General features: G+C 34.9%; 4 protein-coding genes across 6 annotated transcripts; 3 read left to right on the plus strand and 1 right to left on the minus strand.

Moving 5' to 3' along the window:
- Window positions 1–168: 168 nt before the first annotated feature.
- On the plus strand, window positions 169–4399 carry LOC130664152 (uncharacterized). The gene is made up of 9 exons (XM_057463947.1): window positions 169–288; window positions 353–513; window positions 594–1013; window positions 1070–1182; window positions 1250–1488; window positions 3088–3248; window positions 3323–3742; window positions 3833–3945; window positions 4025–4399. Exons 1-9 carry the CDS (start codon window positions 224–226, stop codon window positions 4256–4258), a joined length of 1926 nt encoding a protein of 641 aa, XP_057319930.1. The 5' UTR covers window positions 169–223; the 3' UTR covers window positions 4259–4399.
- Window positions 4346–17850, minus strand: LOC130663636 (calcineurin-binding protein cabin-1-like). Of its 2 annotated transcripts, none has more exons than XM_057462981.1 (6): window positions 17801–17850; window positions 17489–17661; window positions 12245–17363; window positions 11560–11813; window positions 6654–6817; window positions 4346–6566 (listed from the first exon to the last, which is right to left on the minus strand). In XM_057462981.1, the coding sequence occupies exons 2-6, from the start codon at window positions 17570–17572 to the stop codon at window positions 4505–4507; spliced, it is 7683 nt and encodes a 2560-aa protein (XP_057318964.1). In that variant the 5' UTR covers window positions 17573–17661; window positions 17801–17850; the 3' UTR covers window positions 4346–4504. The 2 variants fall into 2 exon arrangements, with proteins under 2 accessions (XP_057318964.1, XP_057318963.1); XM_057462980.1 differs by having other exon boundaries at window positions 17748–17849.
- On the plus strand, window positions 7097–9624 carry LOC130663639 (uncharacterized). 2 transcript variants are annotated; one of them, XM_057462984.1, is made up of 4 exons: window positions 7097–7379; window positions 7481–7733; window positions 8662–9090; window positions 9169–9624. In XM_057462984.1, the coding sequence occupies exons 1-4, from the start codon at window positions 7324–7326 to the stop codon at window positions 9481–9483; spliced, it is 1053 nt and encodes a 350-aa protein (XP_057318967.1). In that variant the 5' UTR covers window positions 7097–7323; the 3' UTR covers window positions 9484–9624. The 2 variants fall into 2 exon arrangements, with proteins under 2 accessions (XP_057318967.1, XP_057318968.1); XM_057462985.1 differs by having other exon boundaries at window positions 7098–7379; window positions 7535–7733.
- On the plus strand, window positions 9858–11502 carry LOC130663643 (uncharacterized). Its single transcript, XM_057462989.1, has 4 exons — window positions 9858–9990; window positions 10066–10258; window positions 10620–11048; window positions 11124–11502. Exons 1-4 carry the CDS (start codon window positions 9935–9937, stop codon window positions 11436–11438), a joined length of 993 nt encoding a protein of 330 aa, XP_057318972.1. The 5' UTR covers window positions 9858–9934; the 3' UTR covers window positions 11439–11502.
- Window positions 17851–18008: the final 158 nt, after the last annotated feature.

Genomic DNA, 18008 nt, shown 5'->3' on the forward strand with positions numbered 1-18008 from the left:
GTCACGTCACTAATTTTGTTGATAAACAAAAGTCAATTACGTCATTGCTTGGATCATAATGTTGAATATTCGTGGTAAAAGATTTTTCCACAGTAGTGATTAAGTGTAACCGTTAAATTTTCCTGTATAATATAATTTTTTATATATCGGATTGTTCCCTTGTCAGAAAACGGTCTAGCTCTAGTGTTTTTGCGTATTGCTTCAACTTACATAAATTCAACCAATGAAATTTGTTTTAATTTTACTCATTTCAAATCTTTTTATTATTAATTCCGTATCTGGACAATGGTATAGTACATAAAAATTAAATTATATATTTTATAAGATATTGAATTTTTATTTTTCTAACCAGCCCAAAAGATTTGAAAATTGAACCAATCGCCGGGCCGTATATCGTAGCCGAAGGGCCACACTGGGATGAAGAAAATAATCTTTTGTATTTCGTAGATATTCTTTCCCAAAAAATATACTGTTTCAATCCAGTAACCAAAATAATTACTTATACCTACTTAAGTAATTATGATTACTACTTTTTAAAATTCTTAAGACGTTATCAATGGACAATAATTTACTAATTGATAACTTCTTTCTAGAATGCGGTCCAGTTGGTGTCGCAGTTCCATTGGCCGGACAAAAAAATACATTAATTGCCGGTTGTGGAACCCATTTAGTCAGCGTGTCTTGGGACTCTAGTGCCGATGATCCAGATCCTAAGATTGACTACATTACCAAAATTGACATCGGTGTCAAAGACTCTAGATTTAATGATGGAAAGGTCGACCCACGAGGCCGACTCTGGGCAGGGACAATGGGTGAGAAAAATGGCGCTCCGCTCCACGGCAGAGGTTCTTTGTACAGATTTGAACACGATGGTACCGCAACAAAAATGATAAATGCAGTAGATATTAGCAATGGTCTCGTCTGGAGTCATACCAACGATTCATTTTATTATATAGACAGTTTTGCATACAAAATAGTCGTTTACAGATACAATGACTACACCGGAGGCATTGGTAAGTTGGAAAAAATCCTCTGATTTTGAGCAACTGAAGTGTTGATATATTTTCAGCTAACAAGTGTTCGCTGTTCGACTTCAAAGAGAACAAAATATCTGGTATTCCTGACGGTATGACAATCGACAAAGCGGGGAATCTTTGGGTGGCTAATCATAGTGGGGGATTGGTAAAAAATATATTTTACTCACTCTTATATTTTTATGCATCGATATCATCTTCAATTTTATCTACAGGTACTTCAAATCGATCCTAAGACCGGTGTATTGTTACAGTCTATTAAAATGCCGGTATCTCTTGTGACCAGTGTCGCTTTTGGAGGCCCAAATAAAGATATTCTTTACATAACTAGCGCTCGTGATAAATTAAGTGAGACTCAATTGCAGAAAGAACCTCTTGCAGGCTCAGTTTTTGCTCTTTACGGCCTTGGTATCACTGGATCTCCAATGCTTCCCTGTAAAATTAAATTAAATTAAGTTTGTTTATAAATTTGATTAATAAAAACGTCTTTTAAATTTATCCTTATCATTTTAAATATTTTATAAACTGACAAGCGCATGTCGATGATCTCATACGCATGCGTACTTTATTTTACTTTTTAAAATTACCATACATTAGGATTTCATTCCTTTACTCAATGATTCAAGTCCTTCAATTTATTTGTTATTTCCTTTTTTTTTATTAACCGACATTCCGAGTTATTTAAAAACAAGAAAAGAAAAAGAACTAGAACGAGGTCATTATAACAGTAGTGACACTTTTATTCTCGAAATCTTAAATTGTGAATATTCATCTCGATAAACTTGATATGTACATAAAATATTAATTAAAATGTTAATTAATAACCACAGTGAATAAAAAAAAAATATTTACATTTTACAGTAAATAAAACAACTTTTGATAAACTATAATCAAATAAATAAAATGATATCTAACTTTTGACTTTAAATTTAATTGTGAAATATTTAGTGAGACTGTTTATTTAAATAAACTTTACTCGTTAACTTTCTCACGCGATATATAAACAACTTTCAACATTATCCTTTGTTCATTAAAAAATTTTATGCTGAACTAAGCACAATACGTCTGTTCAATAGGCATATATAATATATATTATAATATTTAAATATATGTTTTAAATTTAATAATGAAAGGACTGTTTGATTTATTCAAATTTTTTCTATTAATTGATCTGGCTCTTGGACAGTAAGTTATAAATTTTTAAATAAAATATATATATATATATATATATATAATTATAATTTAGTGAAGTAATTGATGAATTTTTAATACCAATTAAAAGTATTAGTATTTTATCATTTAAATTTTTGAAACGGGGTCATTATTTCTTTAAAATGCATTTAATTTATCAGGAGAGTGCAAGTGTAGCAGATATGAGACAATTCATAAATTTTAAATAAACAAATTTAAATAATAAAATTTGAAAAAATCCGCGTACTGATTTTCCGATCATCTAAATGCATATTTTTTAATTTTTATTCTCCTTACATTTTATTTGTTTATTAAAAATTTAAAAATTGCCAACTGTCAATTACATTCCCATTCATTTTATCAGTCAAGTTTAAAAAAAGTTTGCGCTATCGAACTTGAGAATATTATCTAAAAAAAAAAGAATTAAACTCAAGTGTTTTTTATCTACACGTGACATGTTTGGACGTTGAGGCTCATGATTGGTCTCCTGCAACGTTATAATAACAAAGATAGTCGGAGATAGAATGTAATTAGCTGCGATAGTCGGGTCACCACTCAGTAAGAATCGACTCCAGTTTATTCTAGTTGACGTTCAACGCCGAGCGGTCTGACATTCACATCCTGCTTGTAAAACTTTATCATCAATTTATTGTTTTGCCTGAAAATGTAATTTGAATTCAAATTTATTTATTTGTTTAAAATAATCAGCCGATGCAAATTTTCATTTGTTTGAATAAATAGTAAGCGCGCGTCAAGTGATTTGAACTGAGTGCATTTAAATTAAAGAACTGACTATAAATAATCATACATTTTGAATTCTGTATCAATTATCAACAATAAACTTTTTTGTTTTTTTCAGGAGTTCTAAACAAATAAAAATCGAATCAATTGGCGGCCCCTACAGTCTTTCCGAAGGCCCTCATTGGGATGAAGAAAGAAATCTTCTTTACTACGTCGATATTCCTGAACAAAAAATTTACTGCTGGAATCCCACAACTAAAAAAATAACTCACGCTTATTTAAGTAAATTAAATTAAATTTCTTTACCTCAATAAAAATTTTAGCAGTTGTTACAATAAAATTATTTTTTAAATTAGAAAATGGTCCAGTTGGTGTCGCAGTTCCAGTAGTCGGGGAAAACAACACATTTGTTGCAGGATGTGGAACAAATTTAGTAAAAGTAACTTGGGACCCCAGTACTGATAATACCGATCCTGAAGTCAAGACTCTTGCGACAGTCGACTCGTCCCGCGATGATACGAGAATCAATGATGGAAAAGTCGACCCCAGAGGTCGATTCTGGGCAGGAACAATGGGCGAGAAAAATAATGTCATCACTCCCGAGAAAGGTTCTTTGTACAGATTCTCGTTTGATGCAACTCCGACAAAATTAGTCAGCCCGGTGAGTATCAGCAACGGGCTGGCTTGGAGTCATAGCAAGGATTCTTTCTATTACATCGACAGTCCTACGCTTGAAGTCGTTGCCTTCGATTACAATGACGATTCCGGAGACATCTGTAAGTATAGAAATATTATCTATCATTTTTTAATAATAGTTGATGGCAATTAATTTTAATGACCGATATTATCATAACTGGTATTGTCAGCAAATAAACGTACGGTGTTCAACCTCAAGGACAATAAAATTACCGGCTTTCCTGACGGGATGACGATCGACAAAGCTGGCAATCTTTGGGTCGCTGTTTACGACGGCGGAAAGGTATTTTATTAAAATAATTTTAATTGTAGTTACTTACTTATCTGATAATAAAATATAATTATTTATAATTTGCCTTCAGGTGCTTCAAGTTGATCCTCGAACCGGAAGGTTACTGCAAACCATCAGTATGCCGGCTACTAAAATAACCAGTGTCGCATTTGGTGGTCCGAATAAAGACATTCTTTATGTAACTAGCGCCAAGAGTGGATTGACTGATGCTGAACTTAAGGATCAACCTCTTGCAGGCTCAGTTTTTGCTGTTCACGGTCTTGGTATTGCCGGAAATACAATGCTTGCTGCCAAAATAAAATAACTTTTTAATTTCTTATGACTTTGCCAATAGAACAATAAGAAATTAATATTTTTATAGATATAGAATAAATTTATATAGATATAAATATATATAATATGTATGTTTATTCGAAAAATTTTAAATAAATAATTTGACATTGAAGCTTTACAATAAATCTAATTTAAAAATTTTTTATATCACATTAAATATTTAACAAATTATAAGACGAGACAATTAATTATTCTGGTTAAATTTATAAAACTGAGTTTAATCATCTAAAGTTATTATTTCAACACTTTCTTTAGCATGTTTATCAGCTTTCGACGTGGAGCTGCTTGTTTTTCCTCGAGGAATATCGAACATGGTGACGGTATCGGCAATTGTAGACCGAATGTTATCCGCAGCTTTGGGTGGCACGACACTGAGTGACAGCGGAGGATTTTTAATGTAATCAGTGGACTTGGAATGAGTCTTAGCCTGGGGGATTATTTCCAAGTGTGAGTGCTGTTGAAGCTGCGTAAGCATGTTGATAGTCTCGACAGTGCTGGACTGTGACAATGAAGCCGGCATTGCGCTTGTCATCTCCACCGAGGATTTAGGCTTGCTTGTGCTTTTGCGGAAGCTCGTCGGCTTCACTGGAGGCTTAGAACTTGATGAATTCACTGGACTGACGGAAATTCCGCTTAGATCAGTTGATAAGTAAGGAACGCCCATCATCACCGTGGAATTAGGCATTTTTAGAACGTTTGATATATTATTTACAGCTTGGGCGGTTTTGCTGGATGGACGCTGCTTTTTAATGGGATTAGGAGGTGCTTGCTGAGCTTGCTTCTTCAACTGCAGCTTGTGTTGCAAGGACGTTCCACTCCGTGAAGGCAGGCCCATTGGAACAGGCGTAATATTGAGACCAGAGTTACCTAAATTTTGGTGAGGCGGAGGAATATTCATTATACCCGAGGGGCTGGCACTTTTCAACGGTGATACTGATAATGATGAACTGTGAGCAGGCTGTGGTTCAGTTAAACTTTTCGAAACACGAATTTGTGGCGCAGACACCTGCTTCGGAGGGGCTGTTTTTGTTTGTTGAATAACCGATGGCTTTAGCAGCGAAACTTGAGTATTTGGAGCTGTAGCTTTTGGCTGCTGTGATGTTGACATACTTTTTGAACTATGTACATTCAAATCGGAATTAACTGACGAATGTTTTGTTTTTGTTTTTTGTTGCTGAGCAGTACCTCCAATAGCTGAAATTGAAATTCCGTGAGGCAGCTCTTTATTGGTACTTGCAGTCGTTGTTTTAAAGTTTGATTGATTGTATGCTGCAGAACTTGTAGTGGCAGTAGTGACAGCAGTGGCAGCAGCACTGAGATTTAAAAATTGTTGGACAGTTAAATTACCAAGACTGCTCATAGCTCCGAGATTACTAGAGCTGACTGAAGGAACAGAACCCATTGAACTGGTTGTCATTGTGGGTACGCTGCTGACATTAGGCAAACTTGTAGGAAGATTTCCAAAGTTACCAAGAGAACCAACGGGCATTGACGTTAAATTACTTTGACATTGCCGTAAAAGATCTTGATAGTTTCCCATTTGATTCAAGTAATTGACTGCCGTTAATGAATCCATCATATTAGGATTAGCCAGTCCCGAAGACAGCATTGACATCATAGCAGTCTGATCCATAAGAGGGTTCATAAAAAATGGATTCATCAGAGGTTGATTACTTGTACCGAGGAAATTTCCAAATCCTCTCTTATTGTTGCTATAAGAGTTCATTATATTTTGATAATATTTGTTGACATTCGGTGGACGACCACGTGGTCTACCAGTTCCTGGATTCTTGTTAGTTTTACGCTGCTGGAACGTCTGAGGAGATGTAGGAATTGGTTGAGACTGCGTCACTGGGGTAAAAGTGACAGCAGAAGTGACTGGCGGTGTTGGAATAGTTTGATTTTGATTTAGATTTTGAGTTTGTTGTGACGTTTGATTGGCCACTATTTTATTAGCAAGATTCTGCTGTTGACAGAAGCGCATCGCGTCTTCCAGAAGATTACCCGCAGATGTTTTCATATCTCTGTAAGCTTTGTAAGTATCGACAAGTAAAGTAGCAAAAGCTTGGACTTCTTTGCCCTGGAAGTTCTTTGACACCTGCTGATAAATTTTATAAACGTCCAATAGCACACGGGTTCTAGGATCCATCCGGCAGAGCTGTGTGCTGTCGTTAGGATTTGAAGGACCCATAGCCTGAACACGTGTTCGTAATGACTGTAAACAAAGCGTTAACGCCTGCCGGGACAGCTGCTCGCGTTCTGAATCTCGTACATATTTTCTAGAAAAAGTAAATAAATTTATTATCATAATCTTATCAATTAGTTCAAATAGCAGATCGGGAAATAAAATAAAAAAATCTACGTACTTATCAGCGTCAGGAGTTTTTCGCAATTGAATGCACAGTTCCATCAACATGCGGCTATCATCCGTTTCCTTGAGTACCTGCATCAACAAGTGAACACACCGCGACATGTGCGATGCGAAGCTTCCTGGACGATCAATTTCATCATTTGGAATTCTCCAAACCCCCTAAATAAATATAATAAATTTAATTATAATTATATATAATTATTCAAAATTTGATTTATAGTTTTTTTTACCAGTTTTATTATTTATCATTATTATTATTTATAGTTAATTGAATAAATACACAATTATTTTATCAATGAAATTCTATGATTATTTTTTGTAAATTTTTTGTTGCGGTTTATAATTTTCCTACGTTAAAAATGTAAACAATTTTAATTTGTTATCTCTAATTACTGAATTTATTGGTAATGATAAGCACCATGGTCACGTTTATTTGTATAGAGCTAAAGTGGCCGGAATTGTACTTAAGTATAGCGTTAGATTGTGAGATAAACAAGTGCTTATGAAGCGATCTATATATATTTAACATTGAGAAAAAAAAAATAATAAATAAGACGCTTGAATTCTTTTTCACGCCTATACTCTAGTGTTGTAGCAACAGGAAGTTGTTGAAATAAAAAAAATTTGGAGTATTTCGCCACTCGAATATTTAATAATCTATTATTATGAACAAGTTGGTAGTAACTCTGTTAGTTATCTTTATACTTGTGATAATAACGGGGTAAGTATTTATATTTATTTAAAAAAAAAAAAAGGGATCAATGTAAAGAAATTCGCTTTAGAGAGAACCTTTCCTGCTTGATGTAATGAATTGAATTGCAGAAGTCTTTGTTATTTTATTATATCAAATGTTGATTATAAATATGATTGCGATAGCGCGCACTCAGGTAAACTTGTCATTGATACGGATGCTGGAGCCGATGATGCTGCGGCTATTCTGTTGATTTTGTCGGCATGGGCGAACAATGATACCAGTTACGATGTAATCGGAATCACGTGCGTCTATGGGAATACTGATGAAGAAAATGTCGAACAGAATGTACTCAAGACTCTCACAGTTGCCAATATATCTCACGTAAGATTATTTTGTGCTTGGAAAATATAACACTGAGAAAAAAACGTTAACTATGTATTAGGGTGGGTTAAAAAAAAACTTTTTTTTTGTTTTTCTTAGCATGGGGGTAGAATTTGTACCTTATAAAAAAAAAAAAATTTTTAAGAAAAAAAAAATTTTTTTACTCAACATTTTGAGGTGGCCCACTCGTTTTTAAAATAAATAATTGATCAAACGGGGTAGTCCCAACGAAAAAAATTACATGGTGTTCTAGAATCTGTAGGGTGTCCCCTTGAAAGCTAATTGTAAGTCAGAAGTTGAAAAAATTTTTTTCCTATTATTTTTGTAATTTAAGTAAAAAATCCAAAAATGAAAAGCATTTTCTTTTGAATTAAAATGAAAGTGAAGTAAAAAAAAATCACATTCGACAATTAGTAGATATTTTCCACGATTTTGGACAAAAAAAAATTTTTTTCGTTGGAACTACTCCGTTTAATCAATTATTTATTTAAAAAACGAGTGGGCCACCTCAAAATGTTGAGTAAAAAAATTTTTTTTTTCTTGAAAATTTTTTTTTTTTTATAAAGTACAAATTCCACCCCCATGCTAAGAAAAACAAAAAAAAATTTTTTTTTAACCCACCCTACTATGCATACAATAAATACATCATATAAAATAATTATAGTTTAAACTGTAAAAATATGTTACGGATTATTTTTCGTTTCACTTTTCTCCCTGTAAATTTATTTATAAAATAAAATCTATACTGTAAAAAAATTGCGGAGTGAAGGCGGATTAAATTTGGAGTGAATGCGGAGTGATTTTGTTTTAAATTCCGAAACTCCGAATCACGGATTTAAATAGAATCCATAATCACTCCGAATTCACTCCCAATTTTTTACAGTCTACATGTCATTTAAATAATTCCTCAAAAGTTTAATTTTTATAGATTCCCGTCTACGGAGGAGCAAAGAAACCTTTGATGGGAAATTATACCGCAGAGGATTGGTTTGGTATTGATGGCTTAGGCGACTTCAATTTCGAAGATGAAATCAACGGTGAAATTGATCGATCTACTCATGCAGCAGTAGCTTTGGTTAATTTAGCTAAAAAGTATCCCGGTGAACTTAATGTACTTGTTCTCGGCCCACTGACAAATATTGCGATAGCAGTATCACTGGATCCGGATTTCGCGCGCAATGTTAAAAGATTTTTCATTATGGGGGGCAGTGTGTCAGGTGTCGGAAACAAATCTCCAGGTGTTGAATACAATTTCGGAAGCGACCCTGATAGTGATTTTATTGTCTTAAATATTGCTAAAAATATTCCACATCTTTTATTCCCGTGGGAGACAAGTATAGCGTCGAATATATCCCAAGTATTGATGTTAATTTTTTAAATATAAGTATAATTTTTTAATAATATAAGTTATTAATTTTTTTTTTTGTTTCTGTAGAATTGGAGGGGCAATGAGTTGGGTTCAATAAATTCGAGCTCCGTAGAGTTTTTAAATAAAGCCGAGCAAAAAGTTTTCAGTTATGGCTTACAAAGATGGTCTCCATCGGATGCTATGACGGCTGCTGTAATGATGTGGCCAAATTTAGTGAAAAAATCAATTAATATCAACGCAATACCCGTGATTGATGGAGCAGCAAGAGGTTCATTGCTGATCGACTATTTGGAATTGACAACGAAACCAAAGAATGTTGAGATAATACAAGAAATAGACGTCGAAGAATTCAAACACATACTTATATATTATTTGTCATAATTAATTCTATGCGGTTATGATGAATGTGGAGGTCACTTTAGCTAATGTAAAAAGTATTTAAAAAATTTATGTATGTTTTGATGGGCCACTCCATAAAATGTGTGCCTTTATTATTAATAAATATCAAAATTACTTTCATAACTTTGTATAAAATATATCTTTAATCTTTTAATCATTAAATATGTCTCGATGGATAAGCAATAAGAATTAAAATGTTAATTGATTCGTGCTGTTAAAAAAAAGATAAAAAGCAGTAAATGTTATTTTGCAATGAGATTAAGTATTGTTTGTGTTAGTACACAAGCAAACGGGAAATTAATTATCGTGAATAAATACAGGAATTATTATGGAGGTTAATAATTTTTTTATTGGCAACCGTAAGCATGACTCAGAGAACGAGATATAAAAGAATTAAATTTCAATCGACAATTTAATTGTAAGAAGACTAGTTATGAGTGCAGCGATTAGAATTTTGGCATCCGTCGTCATACTTTTTCTTTTAGAAAAGTAAGTAGATAATTATATTTATTATAATGTATGAGGGGAATTAATTATTTTATTGGACAATTTTAATGGGGATAGTGTGAGCTCGGACAAACTAGTGATTGATACGGACGCTGGAGCAGACGATGCACTTGCAATTCTGTTAGTACTATCAGCGGGAAAGATTTCAAATTATGAGCTCGTGGGAATCACATGTACTTATGGAAACACTGAGGAAGAAAATGTTGAACAGAATGTACTAAAAACTCTTACAGTAGCAAATTCCTCTCACGTAAATAAATTTTTTATTTTAAAAATAAATTTGTCACATTGTAAAAAATTAGCGGAGTAAATACGGAGTGGATGACTTTATTTATTTAATCCCGTCGGAGTGAAATTAACTCCTAAGGGAAGTTCATTTTAATATTAAAATTCCGAATCGGAGTGAATGCGGATTCAAATGAAATCCAGATCACTCTGCTGAAAAAACAAACTCCCCATTTACTTCGTATGCGGAGTGATTTTTTCTAAAACTCCGGAACTCCGAGTGACGAAGCGAATGCGGATTGAATTAAAATCCGTAATCACTCCCAATTTTTTGCAGTGCAGATATAAAATTTCTGTAGTTACTGTGTAAATTTTTTTTCCAATAGATTCCTGTCTATCGGGGGGCACAAAAACCTTTGATGAGCAATTTTTCGTCGGATAAATATTTTGGGGAAGATGGTTTTGGTGACTTTGATTTCGAAGATGAACTTAAAGGTGAAGTTGATGGATCTACTCATGCGGCGATAGCTTTGATAAATTTAGCACGAAAGTATTCTGGTGAACTGAGCATACTTGCTATTGGTCCGCTAACTAATATCGCATTAGCAGTATCACTAGATCCAAATTTTATGAATAATGTCAAGAGACTGTATATTATGGGAGGAAGTATTGCAGGCAGAGGAAATAAATCTCCTGGTGTCGAGTATAACTTCGGGACGGATCCTGACAGTGATTTTATTGTTTTAAATGTCACAAGAAATAAGCCGAGTCTTTTATACCCTTGGGAGACTGTTCTCAAATCACCAATTCCAAAGGTATTTATTTTTAATTGAAACTATTAATTATTTCTACAATAAATAAAATAAATAATTCATCGTAAAATTTTTTAGGGCTGGAGACTTAAAGAATTCGGTTCGATTAATTCAAGTGTAATTAATTTTTTAAATAAAGCAGAGAGAAAAACTTTCAGTAGTGAATCTCTAATGTGGGAACCGTCAGATGCCATGACAGCTGCTGTGATGCTCTGTCCGTTTTTAGCAAAAAGTACAATTGAAATAAATGTAACACCCGTTACAGATGGAGTCGCAAGAGGCACTATGCTCATAGACTATTCTGAGAAAAGCGGAAAAACAAAAAATGTGGAAGTCATTCAAGAATTTCACACGGAAGAATTCAAACGCTTATTATTATATTATTTTAAATAATTATTCTTACGATTAATAAGTAATAATTAATAGCACATTTGTTCATGTACGTAATGACTGTTCAGTTCAATTGATACCTAATTTAAATTTTTATGATTAACAAAAATAAATTTAAACTTACATTAAAGAAGTTTGTAGTTTTCCTGTCAGCAAAAAGTCCTTGGAAACTGAGCTCCGCATAGTATTGACATTTGTATGTACCCAGCAGAAGGTCACGACACTTGTCGTTGTCTTTGGCTGTCTTGTGGTTGAAGTAAAAATGACAAAGGCGGTAGATAGATTTGTAATGCTCAGGAAAACGTAAAACACATTGTTCTAGTCCAGCTAGACAATATGAAATTAATCTTGCGACCTCTCCTTCCGTATAATATTCCTCTGAAATATTAAAGAATAATAATCAATCAATCAATCATTATATGGTCCCCTTTTACTAAAATGCTTAGCAAAAGAGTTTCCATTTTTTATCAGGCCTAGGCCCTGTCTATAGCACTGAAGGTTTGCGTTTGAAGTTCAGAATCAAGACAAATAACTGATCTGATCTTCTTCTACAAAATCATTAATGGATTTATAGATTCGCCTGATATATTTGGTGGCTTTGGTATAGTCTGTAATAAACCGTATCTGTGCAATCGAATAAATAACACGTTAAGATCTAATAAAAACTACGTAGTGACCCGACCGTAGAATAGAACAGCCAATCCAGTCAATTTCACTTCGGACATCGACTTTTTTGGTGGATCTCTTTTAGTTATTCAATCAAATATCAAAAAACTCCTGTCAAACTGATAACAAATAATTATACTGACCTTTTTCTTGGACAGGACTTGGACTGGATTTTTTCTTTTCAGCATCACTGTCGCTAGATTCACTATCGCTGTCACTTGAGCTGTCACTACTTGAGCTGTCATCACTGCTGCTACTGGACTCATCACTGCTACTGTAACTCGAATTATTTGTTTCCGTTGTGCTCGTAGTTAATGTCGTCGTCGTACTTTCTTGCGAACCGCGTCGACTTATCGTGGCTTCTTCTTTCGTCGAATTACTTTGACTCTTTTTTTTCTCATTTACTTTATCATCTTTATCTTTGTTGGCATGAGAATCTTCATTAGACTGCACATCATCAGCCTGTTGCCATTTACTATCATTTTTATTGACATCTTGATTATTATCATGAAATGATGACTGAGTTTTATTATATTCCGCATTTTGTTTCATTAATGTATTCATTATTTCTTGAGCATTTTTACTTTTACCATCTTCCTCGCACCTCTTTTCCATGGCACGAGTCTTTTCATACTCATTGCGAGTTTTTGAAGTTCTTGCGCAATCACCTTCATCACTCGATATTACCATAACTTCATGAGAATCTTTTTGAGTCGATTCATTCTGGGTCACGACGTCGCAGACATTATTAATTAAATCGTCAATAAGACTTAAAACGTCGTGCATCAACTGTAAGTGCGAAACATTCCCCATTTTAATTCTTTTCGACGATTCATCGGGTACTGGCTCTCGCGGTCTTTTTTTATCAGTTTTCAATTTATTTGTTTCAGTAGTTTTCTCTACAACGGCAATCTCTTCAATGCTATTCGGACGTTTTTCTGAATTGGTACGGCTTTTTGGAACAACCTCCGTATTTTCAACAGTCTCTTTGACAGGAATTTTATAATCAATATCATCAGAATTTGATTCGTCTCGACGTTTATTTTTACTTAATTTAGATTGGAACTGCATGAATGGTCCGCTAGCACAATCTAACAAGTGCTTCCAAAACAACTGACCCAACGATTTTTTAAGTGGTTTACTCTCATGCTGCTCCAGATACTTCAAAATACTTGCGTGTATACGATAATGCACTTCCAGCGCTTCAATTGACAAATAATGAGCATTTTTATGACTAATTTTTTTCGGATAGTGAGCGTTATTTCTGTGTAACAGCTCGCTGGCTGTACCATAGTGTTCTAAGAATACTGGAGGGTCATGATTTTTTTTCTCTGAAATTTTCGCAAGCATGTAATGGTACAACCACCTCTCGTCTTGCATCTGCGCTGCATCATCGATGTTTGCCAAGTAGATACGATTTGCGGAATTAAAACAATTCGCAGCGATATCCAGGGTGTCTTCTTTTCGTTTTTCGAGGATTTCAAACTTCTCCATACTGAGAGTGTCTGATTCTTGCTTCAGTAGACGTGAGCAAAATGAATGAACCATATAGACAAAGTTGCCGTACTCAATCCAGATGACACTGTGACCTGGTTTTAATTCCACCGCGTGTTGATAACAACACTGGGCGATTTTAGCTTGTGACAGTAGTTTAGTAATGTCTGAAAGTGGTTTACAGTTGTTTAATGTAGTTCCCATGAGTGTGCTAACGGACATAGCAAGTGCTACCCATGAATTAAAAGCATCAGGATGCAGACAAACGTCCATGGAATAATATTTTGCGGCAGACAGCCAATTGTTGTTCTTAAATGAGTAATCACCTAGAAGATAGTACAGAGAATCGATCTGATATGGCAGTGGTTTTTTTACTTTTGGCATTTTTTCTATGTCACCCACGATATAAGAATTTATTTCATCGACTATTCCACTCGGATCGTGATCCCGTGGTACCAGTGAATTTATTTTTTTAAAAAGAATTTTAGTATCCGCGCTTATTGACATAGCGCGGGGAGTATCAAATTCCGGTAAGACATCTGGCTTATAAAATTCAAAAAGTAGTTGAGCAATTTCCCATGTCAACGGAATTTGTGGTACTCCATGATCCTCTAAATGTTTAGGTTTCGTTTTGTTGGCTCTATTAGGATGACCGTAAAGACACCAAAACATTTTTTCCAAGTGCTTGGTAATTTTTTCACGCACTGCAGTATATCGTGCGCTGCACATTCTCGGTACCACTGTTTTTATTGTAAAAAGTAAAAGCTTAGCTTCGTTAATACAACACCAAGAATGGCGACCCAGAAAGTCATGACCGACGAAAAGCAGCATAATAGGCGCGGGAATGTCTTTGTCTTCGTCATCAGAATCGGACTCTGGGTCATCGGCTGCTTTTGACTTAGAAGTAGTACGCGATTTCGCACGCTCGCGGTCATCTTCGTACTGAAGAATGTGATGCAACAGAATCCAAGGCGTGACAGACTCCAATGGCATCTCCACTGCTGTATCTGGTACGTCCAACTGATGACAAAGTATCTGGACCAATGTCTGAACTAGTCTGGTGGCTTTTGTCTCAGCCAAGTATCTTACTACTGATGACCCAGAAATATCGACGCAAGATTCTAATTTTTCTAAGCAGTTTAATACACTAGAGGCCCACTTTTTCTGATCAGTCTCGTCTGAACAACTATTATAACATTGCCAGGCTTCGTGCAGACAAGTTTCAGCCCAGACAAAACAATCTTCATACTGTTCCAGTTGCCACAAGCTCTCCAGCAACATCGACAGTTGCTTTTTACGATCAATATTCAGTTTGACATTTGTCAATGAATCGTTTTGTTGTTTGGCAAACTTGAATGTGTCCTTGAGTATAAGAGACAGTTCATAAAATTTTTTTTCCTCATGAAGTTTTTGTACTTCCCCAAGTTTCTGCCCACGCTCAATTGAGGTCAATCTTTTTTGTACTATGGGCAAAGCAATTCGAGAATTGTGTTTACAGTTTGGTAATTTAACTAATAGCGTTGGAAAATACTGTTTGAATTCCTCCATATCATGAAGAAGAAGCTCTAAACTTTTTTTGGCTATCTCAGTATCACCTTGGCACAAAAAAATACTTGCTTTTACCCACAATACTCGCAATAAAAATATTAAATTTTCCTCATTCAATAAATTGTCACGAACACTTGCAAAAATAATATATCCAAGTTCTTCAGACGGGATCCCAGTCCCGAACTTGTCAACTGTCGCGGATGGTAAAACTTCTGGTTTATTGTCTAGCCATTTATCAGTATGCAGTTCGCTAAATAACAAAGTCATTTCGGCGTCATATTTCAATACAGAATCCTCCTCAGAAGTGTCGCCGAAAGGCGAAGAGTGTGGGATATGTTCGCGAGTAAACAAATAAGCTTGTGTATAAATTTCCGGCAGTTCTTTTGGCCACTCGTGATTCCACTTCGTACTCATGAATTCTGTGTACTTGGCGATAATTATCATCAGGTTATTTTTCCCGCTGTGCTGGTTGACGAAATCAACGACTTGATTTCTTTCATTCTCGGTTCCAAAGTACTTTTGGACGTCGGAGTCGGGAGACGGAGCTGGACTCGAACTTTTGCTCTCTTCGTTGTTAACATTTTCTTGACGCTCAAACAGCTGATACAGGTCCATAGTATCCATAGAATCGTCCATACTTTTGGTAGGATCATCTCGAACTATTTTAGCCGTGTCGGGCAGTAAATGAGGCGGGAATATTCTTCGTACCATTTCTTCTAGCTGGACGTCATCTCGCTCAGCTTCTCTTCTATTAGAACCGCGTACCCTAGCTGACCTTCTCATGCTGCTGCTACTCCAAGCCCACTGCTGCAAAAAACACAAAGAACTTCTCCGTCTTTTCTTAACTTTCTGCTGTTCTTCCTTACCCTCAGACTTATCACTGGGTTTGTCATCCGACTTGGACGGTTTGTCACCACATTTTTCCACTGACTTTCCATCATTTTTGTCAGCTGATTCAACTTTACTATCACTCTTGTCTTGTATCTCTTCAATAGACTTCTCAGTATTTTCATTGGCGCTCTCACTTGACTTTAAAATTTCAACCTCATCATAAGCAGCGCTGTTGTGAAACGTAATGTTATCTTGAAGTTTATTTTCAGTCTGATCTACCTGCTCGATATCTGATTCCATCTTCAACGGATCCTCATCTTCAATAATATGAACATCACTTGAGCTAGATTTTTCATCGTCGCCATCCACATCCATTTCGCTGTCTAATTTAACATCCGGTACCTCTTGATCATCATCGTTTTCTCCTGAATCACGATGCTCACCTTTCACATCCATCTCAGCATCAGTAACGCTCTCCAACTCAGAACTGATGTCCACAACCATCTCAGAATTCTCCCCTTTTTCTTCAGCTTCTGTACTATTTTGATTAGCCAATGCCTCAGTATCATCAGTTTGAATATCTAATTTTATTTTACTGATAAAATTTAAATTATTATCACTCATATATTTATGCATATCTACAAGACTTTCTCCGAGTTCTAGCCACGAGTAGTTTTTCAGTGGCTTGTGGAGCGAAAGATCTGGCAATGGTTTGTATTCAAATTCCGGCTTGCAAAACTCTACCCACCTGCCAGCAATTTCTTTAGCCTCAGCAATCAATGCGTCGCCAATAACTCTGTCGAATTCAGTATCAAGTGGCGGATCCAGCGCCCAATCAACGTTAAATAGTTTGTAGCTTTCCTCAAAATACGGTACTTCTTTATAAATTTGTTCACGAAATGCCAGACCTTTTATATAACTCGAATCTCTTTCTAAAGCCATCGATATATACAAAAGACAATTCATATAATCCGGTACTGCATACGTCGCTGTAATGATATTATCCAAACAAGGCCAGTGATTAGGATTACAATTAAGTCCTTGTTTGAATGCCGAGCAAGCGAACTCTAGGTTTGAAGTTTTCATCGCCAAAGTGCCCATACGACACCACAGCATCACATCAGTTGCATCGAGATTAGCAGCTTCCCAATAATTATTGATAGCTTCTTCATAATTTTCCATCTGACCATAAATGGCTCCGATATTCTTAAAACAGCAGTACTTCAACGACAGCATTGGCCGCGCTCGTCCATCAGGTACTTCAGGTTTCTCCACCTGATCCAGCAGCTCAGTCTCCAACAAATCTTTCAATATACTCAAGGCATCTTCTATTTTATTTTCTTTACGCAGCTCCAGTGCTTTATTATACTCCGACAGAGCAATTTGTTCCTGATAAAAATAAAATAATTAAACAATTTTCGAAGGTCATACAATTTTATCTTTCAAGTACCGGCTCACTTTTTTCGACTAGGTTATGCTAGATAAAAAATTTTTATTATTTATCATCAATTTACCTGAGCTTCCTTAGTAATTGTCGGCGTATTTTCTTCATCACTTTCCTCACTGGACTCCTCATTCAAGGCCGATATTTTCATCATTTTTATTTACTTTATTATAATTATAATTATAATTAATTTAAATTTAATTTACTCAATATGTCATCATTTCATGTAGATCAACTTTTTATCTAAAATAAAAATTATGAATATTAAATATCTTCACAATCACAAATAATTTTTATTTGTTATTTTTAAATAATAATACAGATTTTACATTAATTACAAATACATTAAATATAATAATTGATATTAAAATCACAAGTTTACCGCGTTCAAAACAAAACCATGACAACACTCCTGTTGGAACCATAATAATGCGCGATAGTGAAATAATAATAATAATAACAATGACAGTAATAATAATAATAAATAATTATGATTATTATTTGAATTTACAACTGGTTACCATCAACAACAAAGATAACGCACTTGGATACCAACATTTTGCTTTCGCGTTTTGAATATTTGCCGCGCA

The sequence above is a fragment of the Microplitis mediator genome, chromosome 2, assembly GCF_029852145.1.
Source record: "Microplitis mediator isolate UGA2020A chromosome 2, iyMicMedi2.1, whole genome shotgun sequence".
Classification (NCBI taxonomy): Eukaryota; Metazoa; Arthropoda; class Insecta; order Hymenoptera; family Braconidae; genus Microplitis; species Microplitis mediator.